The sequence below is a fragment of the Hylobates moloch genome, unplaced genomic scaffold, assembly GCF_009828535.3.
Source record: "Hylobates moloch isolate HMO894 unplaced genomic scaffold, HMol_V3 SCAFFOLD_1, whole genome shotgun sequence".
Classification (NCBI taxonomy): Eukaryota; Metazoa; Chordata; class Mammalia; order Primates; family Hylobatidae; genus Hylobates; species Hylobates moloch.
The window spans coordinates 26,892,857-26,916,531 of NW_026652276.1; the positions used below are offsets into that span (position 1 = coordinate 26,892,857).

General features: G+C 38.0%; 1 protein-coding gene across 1 annotated transcript in view; it reads left to right on the forward strand.

Moving 5' to 3' along the window:
* ABCA12 (ATP binding cassette subfamily A member 12) overlaps positions 1-23,675 on the forward strand; it is a 208,734-nt gene that overhangs the window by 62,124 nt on the left and 122,935 nt on the right. The window contains exons 3-5 of the mRNA XM_032754625.1: positions 11,597-11,750; positions 21,215-21,306; positions 23,288-23,385. Of these exons, the coding sequence (XP_032610516.1) occupies positions 11,597-11,750; positions 21,215-21,306; positions 23,288-23,385 (344 nt within the window). The remainder of the gene's footprint in view (positions 1-11,596; positions 11,751-21,214; positions 21,307-23,287; positions 23,386-23,675) is intronic.

Sequence of the window (23,675 nt, forward strand, 5' to 3'; positions counted from 1 at the left end):
ACGTAAATTGTCTCTTTGCGATTGGCAGAGGTCTTGGCAAGGAAATCTTTGGTTGAGGAAAAAAGTCAAGTCTGACGAGAAGATGGGGTTTTGCTACCTGTCAGCAGTGCTGCTGGAAAGAAAAGGTTGTGACACACATTTTCCACTGGTGGGCTGTCACAAGTATCATTTGTAAATAGATGGAATATGAATACCAAAGACCTAAATATTACACAAACTGTTAAGGAGTGATAGGATCTGGAACCAGACTTCGAGCCTCGTGAGTGAATAGACCATCTGTTGAATTAAAGAAGTGACTAAGCTTCTGCCTTGATGAGGTCTATTTTTTTTTCCATACAGTGATCCCAGCAATAAATTTCACTGGCTTTTAGTTTACACCATAGCACACAAAATTCACTGTGATAATAACTGGGTCAGATTTCCAAGTGAAAAGATAGTTGTTAGTAACATACCTCTATTGGGGTAATTACTAAAATTTTTTTCTCCATTTCATTACTTTTAATGGGTTATCAAAATTACATTTTGATTTCCAAACATAATCTTCATTTTAAGTGCTTAATACTGGAACATGCTCATCTCCTTTTATAGGGGATTCTTCTACTTGGGACAGTTGTGATGGATGGATGGCCCAGATTATTTTTTCCTGCATAAGTGAGGAAATTGACTCAAGATACACGGTTATGGTTGCACAATAAATCATTTGCAAAGCTAGGATTAAGAGGATGCTTTTTGACTCTTGCTCCTGTCTGAACCTTCACTCACTAGAGTACTTCCTGAAAATTTTGCCAATATATAGTTCCGGGCAATAACTCATAAGTTAGCTCAGGTTACTAGAAGGTCAAAGATCTGGGGAAGAAGTTGAAAAGGGCATTTTCTCCGATTAACCCCTAACAACTTTACACTGTTTTCATTATCTTTCTTGATATTCTGTACACTGGTATCATGATGATGGTGGCCCAAATTGGCAGTGACCCCTTTAGAAGTGGCGAAGGGAGAACATTACTCAAGTTTCCCCCCTTTGCCTGCAAGTGGCAAACACCTCCATCTCCCTCCTGCTAAGGATTGGCCACTGGAATAATGCATCACTTTCACTGAAGCTCCCATGCATTGGTGGTGGGGGGTAAATACGCTCTCACATTTGACTCACTAAAGTGAAGCCCTATAGTGCCTGACAAGTGTGATTTCTCTCTGTATAGTAAAAGCTGTATCTATCCCAGTACATTTATTTATTTATTTATTTATTTATATTTTTTGAGACAGAGTCTTGCTCTGTCACCCAGGCTTGAGTACAGTGGCATGATCTTGGCTCACTGCAACCCCCGCCTCCCGGGTTCAAGTGATTCTCCTGCCTCAGCCTCCCAAGTAGCTTGGACTACAGGCGCATACCACTACACCCAGCTAATTTTTGTATTTTTAGTAGAGATGGGGTTTTACCATGTTCACCAGGATGTTCTCGATCTCCTGACCTCATGATCTGCCCACCTTGGCCTCCTAAAGTGCTGGGATTAACAGGCATGAGCCTCCATGCTTGGCCTATTTATTTATTTATTTTTTATTTTATGGACACTGTGAACTCGGTAAATGATCACGTTTCTGTATTTCTTTGACACCCAGATCCAAATCTGTGGCCAACCTCTATCAATATACACAGACCTGTGGCCCATATTATTGTATTGGCTTTATTTTTTCCTATCCTTGTTTGTTTTCTTCTGAGTCCCTCATTATTTTTCCCCATTATAGAGTGTGTACTTTAATAAGCCTCCTCAAATCCTTCTAGAATGAAACTCCCTTCTCCAGGCAATGTCTGAGATAGGTTTTGCTGAGGGACTGCCACAAACAGTAATGCACAAACACTAAGGTGCTTGCTGAATTACCATCTGTAAGCCGTATTAGTAAGGTGAGAGTTTACAGATAAGTTTTAGTACATTAAGACTTGAAACCAAAATATTTTCTCATGTAAGAAGTTTCTTCCTGAGAGGGGGAAAAACAACTTTTCAATTCCAGGCATCTTTTCAGCTGGGAATATGTGAGATCATGGATTAAGGCTCTGTCTTCCAAAGTGTGCCCTATGGAATATTCATTCCCAGGATATTATCCGATGCTACCCTAAAAAACAGGAAGAAAAATTTAAAGAAGGAAAGGAAAACACGTTCTGTAATCAGATCGTGGAAATCTGGAATTAACCAAGGTTATTCAGGTTTTTTACTGAAAAACTTTTCAGAGTCTTTAATAGGCAAATATATTCTGGCTTTCCCAGAAGGGGAGATAGAGTTTAGTTTCCTAAACTCATTTGGCCCCAGAGTCTGGTTTAGAGAAATCTTTGATGCTTCCCCATTCTACTCCTCCAAACCCCAACATCACATTGGAGATCATAGTAACAGGAGAGGAATTAAATCCTCAACTCGTTCTCTCAGTGCAGGCTTTGTGAGTTAACTCCTAGATGCCTAGGTGATCAGCAACACAGTTAACTATCAGCACAGCACTTCCCTCTTCAATCAGAACAGATGCAGTGGCGCTGCAGGAAGTACCACTCCCCCAGTGTACCATTCCTCCGGGGTACCCCTCCTTTCCTGGATGCTAAGTGGTGTTGCTGGATCTGTGGAAAGGGAGAATATCTCAGGGGACGGGCTGCAACTGATGGGGCTCAGCATAGTGGCTGTTTACCCACCAGCACCGGCCTTTCTGATATGACCAATCAGCACAGTCATACCCAGTGTATGAGTACCCAGGTTAATTCAGACCTGCCCAGAGGCTAAAAACCATCTCCTGGTTAGCTGCATCTAAGGAGAATTAGGAGGCTAAATTTTACAGGGAGAATGTCCTACAACGAAATGAGATTCTAGGGGTCTATTTAAAAAAAATTTAATTTATATTTAGAGGGTAAAAATAGTTGCCAGGATTCTATTTGCAAATGGCCATAGCAGGGAGATTTTTTAAAATGCAATTGTGAATTTTTGTTACTAAAAGACAAGTTTCAGAAAAGCAAAATGTCAGTTACTGTAAGGTTTATCTAACAAGACTAATAAACCCTACTCACCCCAGATGAGCCATAGAACTCAACATTCCTTGTTTCTTTTCTTTCTTTCTTTTTTCTTTTTTTTTTTTTTTTGGAGACAGAGTCTTGCTCTGTCACCCAGTCTGGAGTGCAATGGCGTGATCTCGGCTCACTGCAACCTCTGCCTCCCGGGTTCAAGCAATTCTCCTGCCTCAGCTTCCCAAGTAGCTGGGGTTACAGGTGCCTGCCACCACGCCCAGCTAATTTTTGTATTTTTAGTAGAGACAGGGTTTCACCATGTTGGCCAGGCTGGTCTCGAACTCCTGACCTCGTGATCCACCCACCTTGGCCTCCCAAAGTGCTGGGATTACAGGCGTGAGCCACCGCACCTGGCCAAGAGCTCAACATTCCTTGTTAAGTGGAAATGTTTTGAAAGTATGAGTGAGATTTTTATTTTTAAACTTCCCCCAGATTCAGTGCATAAGAGAGTTTATTATCTGCCATGTATTTGTTACTGTTATAGCTCCCAGCCTTGAATCAAAACATTTTGTTTAAAATTTAAAGAGACCAGGCCATGATCTTTGGAACCCATCACCCAGCAGGGTCTCCTTAACCTTCAGAAAAGAAGGAGCTACATTTTGGTCTGGACATGCAGGAAGGTGGGGTTATGGAGTTTTCTGGGCTGACCATCAATTCAAGTGTACACGAAAGGGTCAAAGAGATAACATCCAAAGAGACAGCAAGGTCCTGAGTCCAGACTGCCTTCTAAAAACTCTGCTTCCCTTAAAAAATAATAATAGCAATAAGCCAACAATATAAAGAAGGCAGAGATCTTTCTCCAATGCCTCTTGCCTATAGTTTCATAGCCAGAGTCTCAAGGTATGAAAAGTGTCCCTATGTCCTATCCATAGGGACACTTTTTGTACCTTTCAAGATCCGTCTGGCTGTGGTACTTGGCAGCAGCTATGAGGGATGCAGAGGATGTCAGAAAGATCCCGACGTTGTAGGACACCCACCCAAATGACCCAAGGTTTGTTCTTGTTCCTTGTGGCTGTAGCAATTGAACATATTCAAGTGTCAACATTTTGAGTACAGGACCTCCTTAATCACTGCTTTCAGGATTAGGCATCTTGCCTCAGCCCTCATTACCACCTACAGTCTACCTTTTTGCTAATGGATTTGAACTTGGAAAAGAATCTGTGCTATGAAGCAAGACTTGCCTGGGGAGAAGGAGGAAGGAGGGAGAATGTATCATGGCACCACACCCACTGAGCACACAGTAATTTAAACACTACACCGGTTGATACAGGTACATATTATGAATTACTAGGAAGAGAAGTGCATCATGCAACACTCCAAACCATTCACTGGCTCAAGGCACGAGCTGGAAGACCAGGTCGAGCAGGGAAGCCACAGCCAGCAAGTGGAAAATAAGATGAATGATGCAAAAGGAGCCTGATGAGCAATGGTAACTCATGGTTCCATGGGGCCTTGTGTCTTCAATGCTTATAGTACCTTACACAAGCATTGCCTAATTGATCTTCCCTGTGCCCTGTGAGATGGCAAAATCCCAAAAAAAAATTCAATTTGGGAGGTGTGGAAATAGAGTCCTAGGTTAATTTACCCCCTGGTGATTCAGTGATTCAACAGCAAAACTAGAAGTGTACCTGTTTTTCAAATTCTCAGTCTCTTTCCTCCTCTAAGATTCTGAAGCTTAGCTGAACATGTTGTTTTCATTACTGTAATCTATCATATAGTTCTAGATCCATCTCTGGCATTTTATTATTTATGTTAGTTTGTTATTAATTATTTATTTGGACTTTGACCAAATTGCTTGATTTCTCGGAGGTTATCTACAAAATGGGCATAAACCCTCAACCTGCCTATCTTGCAGAATTGTCATGGAGCTTGTATGAAATGATGTTTGTTAAATTCCTTCAAAACCATGAAGATTTATTTCTTATTTTATTTTATTTTATTTTATTTGAGACAGGATCTCACTCTGTTGCCCAGGCTGGAGTGTTGTGGCATGATCACGGTTCACTGCAGCCTTGAACGCCTGAGCTCAAGCAATCCTCCTACCTCAGCCTCTGGAGTAGGTGGGACTGCAGGCACATACCACCATGCCGAGATAGTTTGTGGGTTTTTTCGAGTGTGTATTTTTTGTAGAAACAGGGTTTCGCCATGTTGCCTAGGCTTTGTCTCGAACTGCTGGGCTTAAACAATCCATCCGTCTTGGCATCCCAAAGTGCGAGAGTATAGGTGTGAGGCCTTGCTCCTAGCTGAAGGTTTATTTTTTAACCAATGTCTTTTGTTTGTTTTCAAATATACACTTTTTAGTACACAATATTTCTGGCAGTTCAGGAAAACAAATGATTTCTATATGCATTTTACTTAATAAAACTGTGATGACCTTGTAAACCAGATTCACATACTCTCTCTCTTTTTCTCTCTTTCCATAATAACCCAGAGTAATATTTTTTAACTGTTAAGATGAACAAGTTTTTAAAAAATAGAAGGATGAACCCTACTTAACACCTTTCTTGGTGCCAAGCACACAATACCTGCCCAGTAAATATTATTGAATAGATGGTGAATGGATTCACTTTGTGGATAATAAATCCAGAGGTTGACATTTATGGATGTCAATGTGTATTAGTCAGATTTTCAGAAAAACCAATAACGAAAGGCCCTACAACAATAAATATTATTGATTTTATTAATCAATTAAATCTATTTTGCAAGGCATGTGAATATAATGCAATATTATCCCTTGAACTTACTATAACATTGGGATACAATTTGAATCTTTGTCCTACAAACGATAAACATAACGATGTATATTAGGTTAGAGTCTTGAGTCATGCAGTCTTCCTCGGACACCCCCAGGGGTTCCTACAGCCATGCATTTATTCACATATTTAATAATTGTTTACAATGTGTGAAGCATTGTGCTAAGAACTGTGTAAGGTTTTTTCTTTCTTTTAAATAGCTTATTTTTTTATCCAGTCTCTTAAAAAGATGCAATTTTACTAGGTTAGAGTCTCTATTTGCAGGTTCGAAGTCATATTGGTTTTTAGCCCTAGGCTAAAGTCACTCTAGGCTACATAGTTGTAGAAACCCTCATTCCAAGGGACTGGAATCAGGAAGAGCTGGTGTATTTGATTTTATCTGAAGGTGGGTGGTGGACAGGACACCTCCCCTCAGTAAGTAGACTGATCCCTCAAATGAAAGGTGCATGCGAAGGAGAACAGGAACAGATCTACAGGCTCCTGCTATAATGTTACGAACTACTTTGAAAGGCCAAGTTTATATCATTTACAATTTAACTTGTCTTTTCGAATGTAATCGAGAACAAAATGTGCTTGAAAACTATAAGAAGATTAAAAAAACTTTAATAAATTATTACAAATATGCTTCTAAGATTCATTTCCTTTCCTATGTTTTGAAAATTCACATTTAGGTATTTGATTGTTTACGGGTGATATTTTTGATATGCTTCTCTCATTCTGTACTCTTGTTATGGTGTCAAGTCCCTGTTGTGGTGCTTGACAAGGAGATATTATTTGCAGGATCAGAAGGCCTGACACTTATTCTGCCACTGTGACCCTGTATCCAAAGAAATTAAGAAAAATATAATGCTCTCAAATGAGTAACTCCATATATTTTTTAAAAAGTCAGAATTTTACTTCCAAAATGTATCATTCTATTCTTCACTGGGGTAAAGACTAAATAAATGCCTTTCACCTGGAAATATAAAAATACTGACTAGGTTGTCTTCTGACCTGTTTTGAGAAAAGCAGAATGAAACAGTGGAAAGCCTCTGATTCTACCATTGCTATAATATGTACAAATGTCACCAAGGCAGCCTACAGAATATTTCCAGAGCCTAATGATTTCAAATGAAAGTAGCTTCATTCCTGAAAAGACCATGGCATAACTTTCTGCAAAAATAAAATAAATAGAAAATAGCGCTTCTCTAGACAGTGCCAATGAGCAATGTGCTCCTGAATTTATTACGGAAGTGAGTCAAAATTCTTCTATCGTGGTGAAAAAGACAAAGTAAAGGAAGACATTGAGAGACAACTGCATTCTCGGCTGCATCAATGAATACAGAGAGGGGAGCAGAGAGGAAAGGCAGCAGCAGGAGAAAAAGGGAAAAGAAGAGTTGGAAATTGAATGAAAAGAGGAAGTCGTGAGTGAAAAGGAAGGAAGAAAACATTAAGAAATAGAGGAAAAAGAATTAAGTCGATTAGATGCAACGAGGGAAGAGGAAAAGAAGGATGCGGGAGAAAGTGAAAACAGGAAGTGAACAAGGCAGGAGAAGGAGGGAGATGCCTGTAAGAAAGGCTATCCTCGCAGGAGTCAGCAAACTACAGCCCGTGGGCCAATTCCAGCCTATTGCCGTAAATAAAGTTTTACTGGAATACAACCAGGCTCATTGAGGCACCCATTGTCTATGGCTGCTTTCATACTCTAATTGCAAAATTCAGTAATTGTAATGGAGACAGTATGGCCCACAAGCTTAAAAATATTTACTGATTCTCATGAAAAGCTTTGCAGTCTAATCCAGTGATTCCCAAACTTCACTGTGCATCAGAATTACCTAGAGAGCTTATTAAAACACAGATTGATGAACCCACCCCCGGAGTTTCTGATTAAGGAGATCTGGGGTGGGATCTGAAATTTTTATTTCTAATAAGTTCCCAGGTGACACTGATATTGTTGGTCCAAGGATCAAACTTGGACAACCATCACTCTAATCTTTACATTCTGTCACATTGACAGTGTTCAGAATAGAGTCTTTTGCGAGGAAAGGAAAAGGAAAATCAAAATTGATCTCCCTTTGAGGTAAACATTACATATATCCACTGATACCACAATTGTTTACAAAGCATACATTTAAAAAATTCTTAGAACTGATTCTTTTTGTAATTCTAGTTTCATTCTTACAGCAATGAAAAATGAATCTGATTTACTTTAAAGCTGAGTTAATTGGTGGTTTGTTCCCAAAATTGTTTCATAGTTTGGTTTGATTCAACTCCTTGAAATAACGTGGATTGTGTCAGTGTTATGACTGGACAGTGTCAATGAGGTAGACTGTATCCATTCAATGAGAATGACCTCTCTCCACCCATGGGTGGCTGGCTGCTCACTGCCTTTGCCTGGGGCCCCTGAGAAACTAAGCCATAACCAGCTTTGGATTTTGCCAACCAACACATACCTCACCCTACTCCCAGATGATGCTGACATCTTCTGAATTCGACCCTATGAAATCGGCAGATTCTTCAATAGCTTTTCTCCTGGAGATGGGCATGAATGTTATCCTGGGATGAGACTTTTGGGAATCAGGGTACCATGGACTTTATCCTGCTTAAACACTCTGTCTCAAAACCCTGCCTGAGATTTTTTTTTTTATTATTATTTTTACTTGTATGGGGCTGCCATGGTTTGCACAATCGTGATTTTCCTTTACTTGTGTCCTTAAATTTGTGCTTTGGCTGGGAACATAGACACTCAATTATTAGCCTTAATTTTGCAATTCCTATGCTTGCTGCATGGAAGTTTTGTGAAAGAGAGAGAGAGGCTTCTCTTTTTTCTTTATCCTAGCACTGGGGAACTTAATGGGGAATGTAATTTCAGAAATGAAAGTGCCAGAAACACCTTCAAGGATAGAATGGGCTCACGTTAAAATTAGCAGCTCTTTAAAATGTGTAACGGTTTGATTCCACCATTGCTCTTTTTATTTGTATACATGACAGATGGGAAGAGAATGGAAAAAATATCATTTCTTTACAAGAAAGCTACAGGAAATTTAATTCTATTTAATTCAGACATTACTTCTAGAGGATTTCCAGAATTTATGAAAAGTTGATGTATATGAGAAAGTATATTATAGATGTCAAGGAAGGATGAATAACATAAGTAAATGTTACATGCCTAGCACAGCATAGGATACAGTAGATACTTAATAAATCACTGTTGTTATTGTTGTTGCAACAGGCACCCTTACAGTGATGAGGGTATAGGTCTTGATTAAAAGATTATGGCAAGACAAATAATGCAAGCCATCCATGGCACTCTGTTAGCTGAAACTTGTGCATGCCTGAATCAATTCCTCATTTGCACGATCCCATGTAACATGTTAAAAATCCATTATCAAAAAACTGTGCAAAGCATAGACTGTCTATACTTTCAACACCATGGGAGTTTATTTTTAAAGAAACTCTGTGATGAATTTTCCTATAAATTAGGTTTGTCCTCTGTAGATATCATACCAAAGAATGTTGTGGGTTAAATTCCTTCAAATTCCTCTCAAATCGTTTGCAATTTGTAATGAATGCCAGGAAAGGTAATTTGATGTCACTGAAAGCTCTTTTTTCCATGACATCTTTTTCCTTCTTTCCCTCTCTTTGTATTGCAACATGGCTTTTCTTGAGTGTCTCATTTTTTCAGTACTGCCTGACTCAGCCACACCATCACGCTGATAAGTGGCATAGAGCGGAGGGGTCATCTGGTCATCTCTTTCTGTTGCCCTTCCATCTATCTTCCATTCAAATCAGCCACTGCATGTGTTTGAGAGAGACAGGAATAAGCTCACTTGCAGTCCCACACCCTGAGTGAGAGGCTACAGCGGAGATCTGTGTAACAGAGTGGATTACCATGAATGGTGAACCTCCACTGCAGACTTTAAAAGGTCTTGCCATATACGGTTCACTGTGGTAAAATTTTGTTTCAGAGGGATGACATGAAAAGCTAACAGGCCGTTTAGCAGCTACTCTCTATTTTATTCAGGGAATTGCATACAATGAAAGCAGTGGTGGGAATTATTATTGGTTCACTGCAATTTTCACTTAGGTTTAACATTAGGAGAGGCACTAATCTCTCTGGTGTCAAAGAGGGTCCACATGGAAGGAACTAGTGAATAGTTTGGTGGGCTTCAGTTCTCTCCAATTTCTTCTGAGTTTTCAAATGTTTCATTCATACTGGTATTAATTTCTAAACTATTTTTTCTAAAGTTACTGTGATAAATTACCCTAAACGGAGTGTCTTAAAACAACACAAACTTATTATTTTACAGTTCTGGAGGTCAGAAGTCCAGAATTTGGTCTCAGCGAGCTAAAATCCAAGGTGTCAGCAGGGCTGCATTCCTTCTGGACCCTCTAGAGGAAAAGCTGTCTTCTAGATTGTTCTAGTTAGAAGTTCTAGAGGCTCCCCACATTCCTTGACTTACAGCTTTTTCCGCCATCTTTAAGGTCAACAGTAGAGCATTCTCCAATCTCTATTTTTCCCTCTTTGCTTTTCTTCTGGCAAGCTTTCATATTTTCCCTTCTTTGTTTTTTACCCCAGCTCTTTCTTTATATAGACCTATATTTAAGTTACTGGAATCAAATACCTATTTATGCTTTCTACTGGTAGATTAATGCATGGCCATGTTGCTCTTACCATTCTCTCTTTCTCTCTTTTTTTTTTTTTTTTACTTTTCTCCTTTCTCTTTAAAACGAAAACAGACCTGTACTGGCACTCTTTTTTTTTTTTTTTTTTTTTAACACATCCATAAGGAGATGCAAGTTTTGCTTTTTAGCCTTAATTTTCCTAAACTTGCCTTTTTTGAAAGTTCATTGTCTGCGTATTCCCGCAAAGGAAGAAATCTAGTGTTTTCATACCAAACCTAATTGTGAAAAGATGTGTGTTTCCCAGCTTGCCTATTGTCATGACTCGTGTGTATGCCATCATCGTGTTTTATAAAGGAAATGTTAAAGTTTACAAAATCCCTTACTATTAAAATTACTGTTTTGTATGACTTTAATCTTGGAGAAAATTTGCATTTTCATTCATACCATTCTCTATTGGTTTTTAAATAGGAAAAAGAAGTTGTGTATATAGGATAATTAAAATGTTAAATTTTAAAGAGACCAAAAATAGCTCCTGGGTTCTGGAAGAACGGCTGCATTTATACCTACTTTGATTACAAAAGAAGACATGTAAATTGTGATAACACACAGTTAATATACAGTCAAAAGGAAGAAAATGAAATGAAGTACACTACCCAGGAAAAAAGCCATCAATCAAATTTTGGTGATGCAATCTTTTGGATTTTTTAGTATACGTGTGTGTGTGTGCGTGTGTGTATTAAAAGATTAGGACTCTTCTGTTCATACTGTTTTCTGATCTGTTCTTTTAAACTAACAATGTGTTATAAACACTTTTTGTATTAATTGACAACATTTATATTGGCTGCTTTTTGTTTTATCATGTGGATACACTGTGATTTATTTTTAAAACATTCTGGCAAACATTCTTGCAACTATCTGTAAGTATTTCCTTAGAATAAATCCCAGGAAGGGAATTCATGGGGTAACCAGGCATTTTTAAGTGTTTTTATACATATTAGCAAATCCGGAAAAGGGAAGTTAAACATAACACCCTCCAAGACTGCTCCTACTCAGTGGTGAGTGTTAGTTGCAGAGTTGGGGCTCGGCTGGGGGCCCCGGACAGTGGTAATCCAGGAGGTAACTTCACAAAGCAGAGTTACTGCATTTATTTTGTTTCCCAGGCAAATGTGCCATAGTGATGTAATGACTGTTTTTTTAATTTTAGGTTACCTCGCACCTCGAAACCTTCCTAGTACTGGATTCTTCCCATTCCTGCAGACCCTACTCTGTGACACAGACTCTAAATGCAAAGACACACCCTATGGCCCACAAGATCTGCTTCGTAGGAAAGGAATTGATGATGCACTATTTAAAGACAGGTGGGGGCACTTCTCAAGTGTGTTCAATTGTTCTGAGAGATCAAATCTTGTTTCCTTCTGAGATAGCCAGGAAGCCATGCAAGCTTAGATTCACGATTTTGTTTTCTATGTCTATAAATGTGATGATCTAAATATGAAATAACAAAGTAGGTACAAACTGGAATAACTGTGTTTATGTGAGATTGAGTACAATCTAGTTTGGGTGATTGTCTCAAATTTGCTTTATAAGATGGGTGACTAAGGTAGGCCTCCTTTACATCCCTCAAAGATTCTCTATCCAACCTTAAATTATCAGTGACACATTGCCTGAGACTCATCACAAGCATGAGATGTCATAGGTGTAAGATAAGTGTCAGGGCCATCATCCTGGAAGAATCACATACTGGTACTACCATATGTGATACTTTCAGATACAATAAAAACCAGGAAGTGCAAAAAAGGAAATTAAGGGTCCTGAAATTCAAAGTAATAAAGTTAAAAGTATACGTAATTGAATGACAACCTTTAAATGAGGTTAATGCATGTTCTGCTTTATGGTGTGAGGAGCAGTTGAAGAATGAATAGGGAATCTAAGCCATTAACAACCTGACCATTTACAACTTCAATTTTCCTTCCTGGGATTCTAAACCTAAAAAGACTTCCAGAAGCCTGTCTTCAGAACTGAAAACAATATTGTAATCTTGAATCAACCATGAGCTAATTCTGTTAGAGGTATTTTTTGAGTATCTCTCAAGAAAATATTATATTTATCTATAATTATAGATATTTCATTGCCAAACTTTAATACTAAATTCCTTAGCATGTAGCACAATTTCTCCTTTAATAACATTCTCATTATTTTGGCCGTCAAATAATATAGGTGATACTTTAAGATTGCAACTGCAACCCGTTTAGCAAAAAATATAAACATATTAAGAATTGTCATGAGACACAACTTGGGACCCCTAATTGTTGGGTTGCTGATTCACACTGATTTTGTTGTTTCAATAATTAGGCTTGATGAATAAAACAATCTGATGTTCATTCATTCATTTATTAATCTATTTAAAAAATATATTAATAGACTGAGAGGCTTCTATGTGCCAGGCACCATTCTAGGCACTGGGATACAGAGGTGAATAAAACAGTTTCTCTATCCTTTTGTTACTTGCATTCTAAAGGAAGGGAAAGCAACAGCATGATCAAATAAATAAATAGCATAATTAAATAATAATGAGTGTGCTAGTGAGAAAATAAAGCAGGTTAACAGGTAGAAATTATAAAGTAGGGATTTAATAGAGTGTCAAAAGAAGGCCTCTGCTAGAAGTGACATTTCAGTAGAGACCAACAAGGACAAGGAAAAATCAGCAGCAGCATGTGAATATCTGGAAGAGAGTGTTGCATGCCGAGAAACAGCAAATGATCCTGAGGTGGGGGACAAACCCAACCATTTAGAAGAGCAAAAAGTCAGCTAACATGGTTGCAACGTGGCAAGGGATGAGGAAAGGGATTGGGATACGTAGAAAAGGAACCTCAGAGAACAGAGCATGCAGAATCGATCATGAAAGAAAAGGTAAGGGGATTCGCATTGTGTGTTCAGTATAAGGAGAAGCCATCTGAAAGTTTTGAGTGGGGAGATGACATGATACATTGTCTATGAGAATGGCACAGTTCTAGGCATATACAAGCATGACCTCAATGAGCACCAGTGTGTAATTCTGTAAGAAGACCACAGCCAGCTAGTGTCTATTCCCTCTTGTAAAATCAGTGCAAAGGTGGGATGGAAGAAGAATGGCATTCCTTCTTGTTCCAATGTTGATGGTCTCTATGTTTGTCACTAAGTGAGTGATGAATTAGGAATAATGTATGCTGATGTTCTAGCAGGGGAGGGAAAACATTAAATCAATAACAATAATAGGAGATAGTACAATGAAGAGTGCCAGAGGGAAGCTGAAGCAAGACACCCTCTATACTTAAAGCAGAAAGAGAGCTTTCAGCTGGGGTAATCAGGTAAATCTTCACAAAGAGGTTTACTTGAGACTGATATTTTGTGAACCAGGCATTAGAGGAGCTGTGAGAAAAATTAATATCCATCATTTACAAACTGGATTACCATCTTACAAAGAGTTATAAGGGACATAATTAACAGTATCTAAGAAGTAGATAACTATAGTTCCCTCTAAAGAAGTATTTGTCTATCTAATATTATAGACAACCAAATTCATGGGGTTGCATGAGATGAGACACTGAGTTGGTTTTGGAAGTAGGATTAAAGTCCAGGTTTATTTGATCATCTGTTGATTATTCTCTAGATGACTGATCATGTCTGCTTTATTTAATTTTAGTTTTGCCTCCAGGTAGTTTATCTAGCTCAAGTTGTATACTGCTGTATATTCACTATTTTCTCTAAACTACTAAGTAATTGGAGTTTAATTTATAAAATTATGTACAATAATAAAGTTGCATTAATGATATTTCCCATCATACTATTAACTTTCATGCTTTATATAGCTGTGCAATGAAACTGGCATATATTTTACTGGATAAACAATTCCACTAAAATTACTTCCCTTTAGTGAAGGAAGATTCACCAGCATAGCCTCATTAGGAAACAAAACAGTCTTCCTTTTCTGTTCTATAAGTGAGGGGGAAAAAATGCCACCTTTGGTCTCATCAAAAGAGGCCTGCCCTGTTTCTTTTAATAGAATGCTCTTCTGAAAGACATGATCACACTGCAGTCACTACTTGTTGGCCAGTCGCCAAGTGTTTTGATGTGATTTTGCATCTGGCACCAGCTTTCTGTTATTAAATTCATACATCTCTAAGCATTAGCTTCAGGATGAGATGTTTAAAAAAAAATCCAACACTGTACACAGCATCGACTCCAACTAGCTGTCTGAAAAAAGAAACAATTACGTTTATGGTTTTCTTGCTCATTTGCACAACAGATGATCCAACATCACAGATCTTACCCTTCTCTTTCCTCCGTACACTGCCTCTCAGAATCTATCAGCACAATGGGAGCCCCCGGCCGTGTGCCATTGCTCACACAGCTGGCGAATAGCAAAGATCATCCCCTAGAGCGCACAGGGTCATTATTTGGAGAAGGGATTCAGCTTTCCTGAGATCCTGGGGGCAATTGCCTCTGTGGATTTGCTCCCTATTTCTGCTGACACTCATTCATGACCTGCAGCTTCTAAATTCGTACCTCTGCTCCTATTATATGGCTCCGGCAGAACTTGAAAAAATATTTAATCAGAGTTTAGTCGGGTCAAATTTTAAAGTGCCAAGGCTTTTGTTTAATATTGAAAAATATGGATGAGCTTAGAAACTGACCAAAAGATATTATTAGGAGTGTAAGATAACTGAAAGTAAAACAGGTGTTTGCCTTCATTTGGTTATATAGATAAGAAAGGATGTAGAGGTCTCTCCTTGTATTAATTTTAGATTAATTTATAACCATTTAGTAACCATTTTAGCTAAAATCAGTGTAAAAAGAAAGGGCAATAAGAATTTAAGAGTTTTAAAACTTTCCTCTAGCTTGTGTTAGTATTACATTTTTGTTATTACATAGTTAAAATCACAAAGAGATACATGAATTAAAACTTAATTACATGTAATTTAAACAGAAACATTGATCATTATGAAATAAAATTGATAAAAGTGAAAAAAGAATGGTTAAAATTTTATTTATCAAAAAACAATGTAGAAGAATGTCTTAATTATTATGTAAGCCCAACCATTCATTCAATAAGAACATAATGAATTCGTACAGCATGCGGGAAGCTATGCAAGTCACTGTAGATAGGGAAATGCATGAGGCATATGTCTTGCCCTATATAAACTTACAGTTCAAGCGGGAAAGAGAGACGGAGAGACAAGATAACAGGTAAACTGCTATATAACATGGTAAATGTAATGAATGTCTGTTTACGTCTCACTGTGCCCAGAATATTAGACAACAAATGGTGAATAGTTACACAGGTACCATAAGACATTGTTTCTGCCTGAGGAATATGGATCTTACTGGAGAGTGTATTAGTGAAGTGGAGATAGGTGTGGGTGGGCAGATGCCAGGAGAGTTCTTTCAGAGGCTTTTAAGAGTGTGGTCATTGAGAACAGATAGGGTGGTGGTTACCAGCATAGCAGAATGTGTATTTGAGATAGGTCATGGAGAAAGAATGCCAGAATTCAGTGAAAGGGAAAAATAGAGGCACTTGCATAGTTGGCTTACAGGAATGGGCAGATAGCTTTGCTACTGACTGTGATGGAGAGATTACACGTTTCCTTGCAGTGTTGCCAAATTAATCTGCTTGTTTCATGGTTAGGTAGAACACAATCTGCACAGTGTCATCTGAGAGACACGGTGGTGGTATCTCCTTCTCCTCATATTCTGTGTGTTCCTGATACATGTAGGATACCCCCCAATCTGCTCATAATAACAGCCCGACAAATTTTAGAAGTGTATTAGTTAGCCTCTACTCACTATATACTATAACTAACTCCAAAGTCTTTCCTAAGAATATAAAAAACCCTAAGACACAGTAACATATTAAGTCATTTCTAAATCTTAATGTTTTAACTGATACGGATTGCTGGATTATAACTGGGCCACTTATAAGAGATACATGTTTTGAATGTGGACAGATATCCATAGCTGAAGTATGGATGACCCTTAGAGAATGAGGGTCAGGATGAAGTATGAATAATTAAAACAATTAAAATTTTCCTGTGGGTGACTTCTGTTTGGGATATCCAGGAAGGACAACTGTGTCAGATCACTGAGGGGGCCTCAAGACTATTACAGTGTCCTTAGTCCTTATTTGCAGTTAAAAGTTAATGACAAATGTCATCTGGAAGTGGGATCAGAACTAGACTTATAGCAAATCTCCTATGTTTCCAGGTGCCACTACATACCCATGTAATTCTAATTCTGGGGAAATGAGAAAAAATACATATACAAATTTAACTAACCCTTAGAGACAAAAAAGAATGTCAGAATTTTCTTTCCAGGATTTGCCATATGTCCCTTTCCTGATAGGGTTTCCTCTTATAAATAGATTATGCCATGGCACACAGTACCACTTATACACGTAGTGATGTTTCCTACTCATAGGAAAAAGATACCCAGTAGAAGTACATGCATTTTACCATTAAGACGATATATATAAATGTGACATTTCCTGAACGTAACTATTGGTAGACATGTCTGAGAACAAGTAAAATCTATTCAGTGTTTAGCTTTTTTTTTTCCCTCAGAATGATGGAATTCTTAAATGCAAAATGTTTCCCGTATTGAATTCCACTCCAAAATAGAGCCCTATAAATGTCACTGAGGCAGAATCTACATCTTCACCATCTTAGAGGAGAGGCCCTTAGCCATGCCCATTGTACCGTGCATGTACCTGGGTCCAGTAAAAGTTAGTAAACTGATGCCATGGGCTACTTGGTGATTTGACCCAGGTTTTGTTGGTTCACCCAGAGGGTTGTATTTTCTGGAATCAGATGGGCCTATGTCCCGAATTCAGCGGACATCTAAGTTTTGTGCAATACTTTCATATACTTCCCGGAGATATCCAGTATGAGATAGAGGCTCTGAGACTTCCTTGGAGCTATTTAGAGTTCCTGAATAGGATTTTTCTCTCTCCTGATTTGGTTTGGTCATGGGGACTGGAAATGGGGATGAGTTGAATAATTCCATTATCTGTCATTGTCTCGTACAGGGTTTCTCAACCTTGATTCTCAACTACTGATAACTGGGACCAGATAATTCTTTGTTGTGTTGTGCATTGTAGGATGTTCAGCAGCACCCCTAGCCTCTGCTCACTAGATGCCAGTGACACTCCATGCACAGTCGTGACAACCAAATATGTCTCCAGACATTGCCAAATGTCCGCTGGGGTAGGGGAATTATCCACACTTGAGAACCACTGGGCTAATAGAAGGCTGAAGGAAAAATTTTTCTGGTTGCAAGAGGCTTGCATTAAGGATGTGAGTAAGGATTTTGCTCTGTAAGAAATACAAATGGGACTAACTCAGATTTAGGGGCCCTGTCATGCGTTCCAGTCATCCTTTGCGCATGTCCTTACTTAGCTGTTCTCATGAATGTACCATAATCCCTGGTTTTCTTATTTTACTTGCCCATTATTTTACATATAATAAGAATGTAATCAATGTTGGTGAGTTAATGAATGAATACGGTAGGTACGATGTAAGATGATAACTTTGGGGCTGTGGCTGGGTGTTTCCGTTTCTAAGGATCCTTGCAGAATCAGATATGCAACAATGGAGAGCAGGCCACAGCCGTTTAAAAAAAGATGCTTTAGCGGTAAGTTGTTCCAAGTAATGTTCTTCATTATCAAGTATCCAGTGCTTGTCATGTGCTAAACATCCTATGTGCCAACATAGTACACTGTAGGCTTTTCTTAAGAACCTTACAGTCTAAAAAGGGGGAAACTGGTAAACACTACTGGTGTAAACACTATCTATTTACAAAATTGGTAAACACTACTGGTAAACACTATCTATTTATCTCATAAATAGATAAAGAAGTTACATAAACCCATAAAATGAGGAAGGGGTTATACAGCTCTGGGAGAGGGCCTGTGCCTCATTCCATATCACTAGTCAATACTTGTAGGTTCCAGATCTATAAAATAATGGAGTACATCCATTTGGTATCTGGAGCTTTTGAAGTTTCTAGGATTCTAAATGGATTACATCTAAAGTATGCGCCATCCATACTGATGGTGAAGGTTGCATCTTTGCAACATCTTCTTTTGTGGGTACTCTGACCAAGAGCTAATATTGATGAGTACCTATGATGACGGGACCCAGAGAGATGCTTGGTACACACACCTCACATCATACTCATAACAACTTTGCAAGGTAGGTATTATTACTGCTAATTTGCTGATGAGGGAGAAGATGGCTGAGATCTTTTAGGAAGAGAGAGCTGAAATTCCAAAGATATCTTCGAACTCTATAAAGTACTTTCTGCCACACCCCAACAATATGGTCTCTTTTTATTTGATCAGCCATCAGATCTTATGGTCCTATACTATGCTAGATATTGGGAATATAAAGATAAATAAGACATGGCAGCTTTTCCCAAAGATGTCACAGCTGAAATAGAAAAAGTGGTGGGAATAGGTACAGATAGATATGAAATAAGTGTGCACTAAGTGCTCGTGTGAAATAAGAGGAAGGGTGCTATTTCTCAACCACTGTTCTAAGAAGCATGCAGTGCTTTGTCTATAAGCATGATCCTGCTCATTAGAAACTTCAGGGAATGCCATTAACTCAGTAAGACCAGCTACTTTCTTGCCCTCTTTAAGTAATTTAATAGGGAGTTAATAGAATTAATTACCTTTGTTTGGGGGGAAAGTAAGCTGTGTTTCAATTTACAGCATTAATTCATCTTTTTATGCACATGCTCTGTTGTACATTTATTTTGTGGTTTCCATTTTAAGAGTTTACAGAAAACAGTTTTGATGTGCGACGGGAGTAGACACATGCTGTCACACCACACCTTGTCAATGCAAAATGAAGTTGGAGAATATTTTCAGGAAGGGAAACAGCAAAGCACACATGATATCCAACTCTTGCTTCCAAAAAAAAGACACATTAAGGCTACATAAAAGGATGTGGGCAACCATGTCACACTGGGCACTTCCTGGTGAGAGAAAGGTGCTGTTAGAATGGGAGCTGCTGTACGTCCTTGTCTAGGAGCAGTCATTTTACTGTTGAGCAAGCTCAGAGCTGCAGAGCCAGCTGCTTGCTGAGAAGGGAATGAGTTTGTCTTTCCATGGTGTTTAAATGCTATTTGTAGGAGTAATTTTAGGTTTCTTATCTGAATGTGGGAAGATGAGGAAAGTGTCCTCTGTGGAGCAGATGCAGCTTTTGCTTCCCCAAGAGCACACTTGCTTAGTTTCCTATTGCCTCTTCTTTCTTTTTTTCCCACTTCCTCACCACCATTCATTATTCAGTCTATTTTCTCTCGCTCTTTCATTGCTCATTTTGATCTTTGTCATCCTCCCTTTCGTTTTTGTTGCTGTCCCTAGTCCTTCAATTTTTATGAAGGCAATTTTTGCTTGTGTTTTCAAAATGTGTTGATATTCAATAGTCCTCATAGGATTTCAAGCCAAACTAAAAAAATGTCGAGAAAAAGAAAAGTAAACTCGACTTTCTCAAACTTTCTAAAACTTCTTTTTGAGAAAAGGGAAAATGTTCAGGTCAGTTCTTGTTTTTACCTGAACAATTTTCCCATCACATAGTCAGCATAAGGAATGTAAAAAGATTTAGGGGCATACAGTCAGGGTCATGAATAATTCAAATATATATTAAGAATGCAGAACTTTTGGAGCAAAAAGTACATTTTATGGAGAATATTGGAAAAACACTAGGGAATGAAAACAAATATCACTTCTTTTTCTTTTTCCAATTATAAACACAAAGTACCCTGGAGCCAGGATTCAGATCTTGTTTCTAAAACAGAAGTCAAATTGAACCACGGTAGTAAGCAGAATTTCTTGCTTTTCCGTTATCTTTTTATAGCCATTGTTACGTACCTTAAGGTTTTTATAAATAACTACATAAAATTTACTGACTTTTTTGAATTCTAAAAATTATTTGCATCCTGGCATTTAGACTGATTTTATTTTTGAAACATACATACTTATTTTAGGCACAAGCTTTTAGATACATCCAGTTTTCAAGAAAATGTGATCATCTCCACTTTAATAATAAACTAAAGAAAAGGCGAATTTTTAGAAAAGAGGGGGGGTTACTAATTGTGGGAAGGCCCAGAAATGTTTTCTTCCAAAACCTAGTGTGATCATGTTGTACAGGGATTCCTGGCACTACAATGTAATTATTACTGCCTTGACACATTAAATGCAATGGAAAATTTATTTTAATGTTATTCCCTTTATACTTGGTGCCATCTGTGATGACATCAACCATAATTCCTGGCACCTACTGGGTATTCAATAAATGTTTGGCCTTTCTCTTCTTCCTTGAATCTGTGTTGAAAATCTTTAAAAGGCCAACTATAATTTAACATGGAAAACTTATTTTTCTTTTAATATCGACAAATAAGCAGACCTTTGTTTCAGTCCCCAAAGCACTCTTGGATTCTCATTTATTTGGGACCTATCAACTTTTTAAAAGAAAAATATATATCATACATATTTTAAGTATTTATCTCTAATGTCTTTTAAAATGTCCTTTCTACAAGATTAAAGTAAAAATAACTATTTTAAACTTCATCTAGGCCATTTTCTCTGAATAAAAATATACTTCGTAGGAGACCTTATATATTCATTGGTGTGTGGTTAGGTGAATTCTTCCATTAAAATCCTGGGAACTATATTAAATATTTGAAAGTCCTCAGACAGCCCTGAAATCTGCCACATAATACATTGCTGTAACTAACTAAAATTAATGTGGGAGAAGTTACAGAGTTCTTGCTTTTTCTTCTCTAGTGAGATTCTGAGAAAGTCATCCAACCTGGATAAGGACGGCAATTTATCATTCCAGAGCACCCAAGTTCCAGAAAGAAGGCATGCATCACTAGGTAAGCTATTTTCTTCTGTAGAGTTTAGAACAAGCCTTATGGAACAGTAAAGGTCTAATCTTTGAAAGGTTTGTACTTTAAACTTTTCAAACAAAGATGGAATGCTTAGAATAGCCCTGAGAGATCTAAATGTTCCTCATGGTTGCCTGAGTATGGCGGTGCAATTATGCAAAGGTGTCGAGAATAATTAGAAATTAAGTTCTTATTGAAATATTCGATAGGAGCAAAAGCCTACATGTTGAGAATTGCACCATTTCCCACAACTGACTCTAGACTCTTTGGTTGTCTGCAATTAGATGATGCTGGGATGGGTTAGAAAGCCCATTAATAAAAATTATTGGAAAGAATCTCAGAGGTTTGTCCAGATTTTCCATTTTACAGATGAGAAATATGAGGCTCAACAAAGTTAAGTGCTGTATCTACAGCCATACAGCAGAGCTGGCATTAGAAGGACTTTTAGACCAGTACTCTTTCAGCTGTACACTTCTGCCTCACACTTAACGCTCAGTATCACAGTCTTCAGTGTGACTGTGGACTTGCTTCATATTTAGGCCAGTAGCTCTCAAATTTTCACGTGCAGAGACTCTTCCTGAGCTGCTCTCTTAAGACATGTGTCTCTGGGCCTTAGGCGCAAGTGATTCAATTGCAAGTGGACTTGAGAAACACTGATTAGAAGCCACATGTTAAAAAAAATAAACGCTCAAAACAGCACGACTGGCTAACATTCATTGGCAAATATTCACTAAGTCCCTAATACTAAGCAGCCACTGTCTTAGGGGCTGGGGATATATTAGTGAACAAAACAAGATTCCTGTATGTTGAAATGTGATTGGTGCTCTGGATAAAAAGGGAGTTTCTTTAAATAGGACATGGGATATTTAAGACTTTATGATATTAAATAACATTCCAATGCAAGTTGATGGAGCAAGTAAAAAAAAAAAAAGTCCTGTGTTAATGTAGTAGGAACATGGTGGTGAATGGTTTTGAGGAGTTAATGTTCTGTTATGAATGATCTGTGGGTGTTTGGCTGAGTAGGTTAAAGCACCATAGAAATAAGGTTATAATGTTATGGTCCAGTAAGCTTTGCTTTGCTTGGTAACCACAGATTATGTTTCTCACTCTGGCCAGTTATCTCGCAAATATATTGCCATAGTCTGAAGGAATCAGATGGCAAATTCTTCAGCCCTGTGGGCACGAAAATAAAGCCTAGGCCCTACTGATGATGAGTCACTGGTATCATTGAATATTAAGATTCTTTGCTCTGAGGATGACAAAAGACTTCTGTATTACATTTACAAAAGTCAATATACTGGCTTAATGAACATCCATGTTATAGATATGAATGTAGTCTTCTAGCTAATGCTCCAAACCCAGAAACTCTGCCACATCATAAATAAATAATACTAGATGAAGACGCATTGGAAATTAGAGTATACTGTAGTCCAGACTAATTGCTTTATCCCATTTATTTGATCTAAAATGTCATTCAGAAACCACTTTGAGGAGAGAAGTTATGATTCTAAGCAGATTTCAGTGTCCCAATTGGATAATTAAAAGAAAAGACCATTATCACCAGATGTGCATTGGCAGATCCTTTGAACAGATGTTGGATATGATGGATCTGTGGAGCTAGTGTAGGCACCTCACATCCTCCAGGCCTGCACAGAAATGATTTGGTTTATTGGGCAATAATATTGGTGATGAAGTTTAATGTCACAGACTGGAATGAAAGCAAATGACATCTAAATGATTGGATAAAAAACAAGAACAGACCAAAGTCATCACAATTTTATATGAAAAGAAAAACTCATGGAATTTGCCATTTTTCCAGTATAAAACTTTCATGGAAGAGGCATATTTGAGCACATCCTTGCTGTAGGGTATGTGAGGTCACAAGTGATGTTTATGGATTCTCATGTGGTCCTGTGCATTTGTGTGTTTGTGTGTGTGGAATGCTAATCTGTTCCTTCTTTGATTACAGCCACAGTATTTCCCAGTCCAAGTTCTGATTTGGAAAGCCCCAGAACATATACTTTCAATGGCAGTCAAGTGCTCACACAAATTCTTGGCTTGGAAAAGGTAACTTGATTCAGTTTTGTAATGGGTAGAGTGATTCAACATAGGCCTTTTAGGTTAATAGAAGGATCTCTCAAATAGCAAGATGTTGGGAGCACCTTTCCTATTTAGGGTAATATCTCAGGCAACTTCTCTTCTTAGGAACCCTTCAATAAACAGCTTAATTTTAAGACATTCTCAATTTCTTAAGATCTTGAGTATTTATTTACTTCCCTGTTAAGTCCCTTAATTGAACTTAAAGTTTTCACTTAATAAGAAATTAGGGTGGCATTATATGTGATGTTTTAATCTTC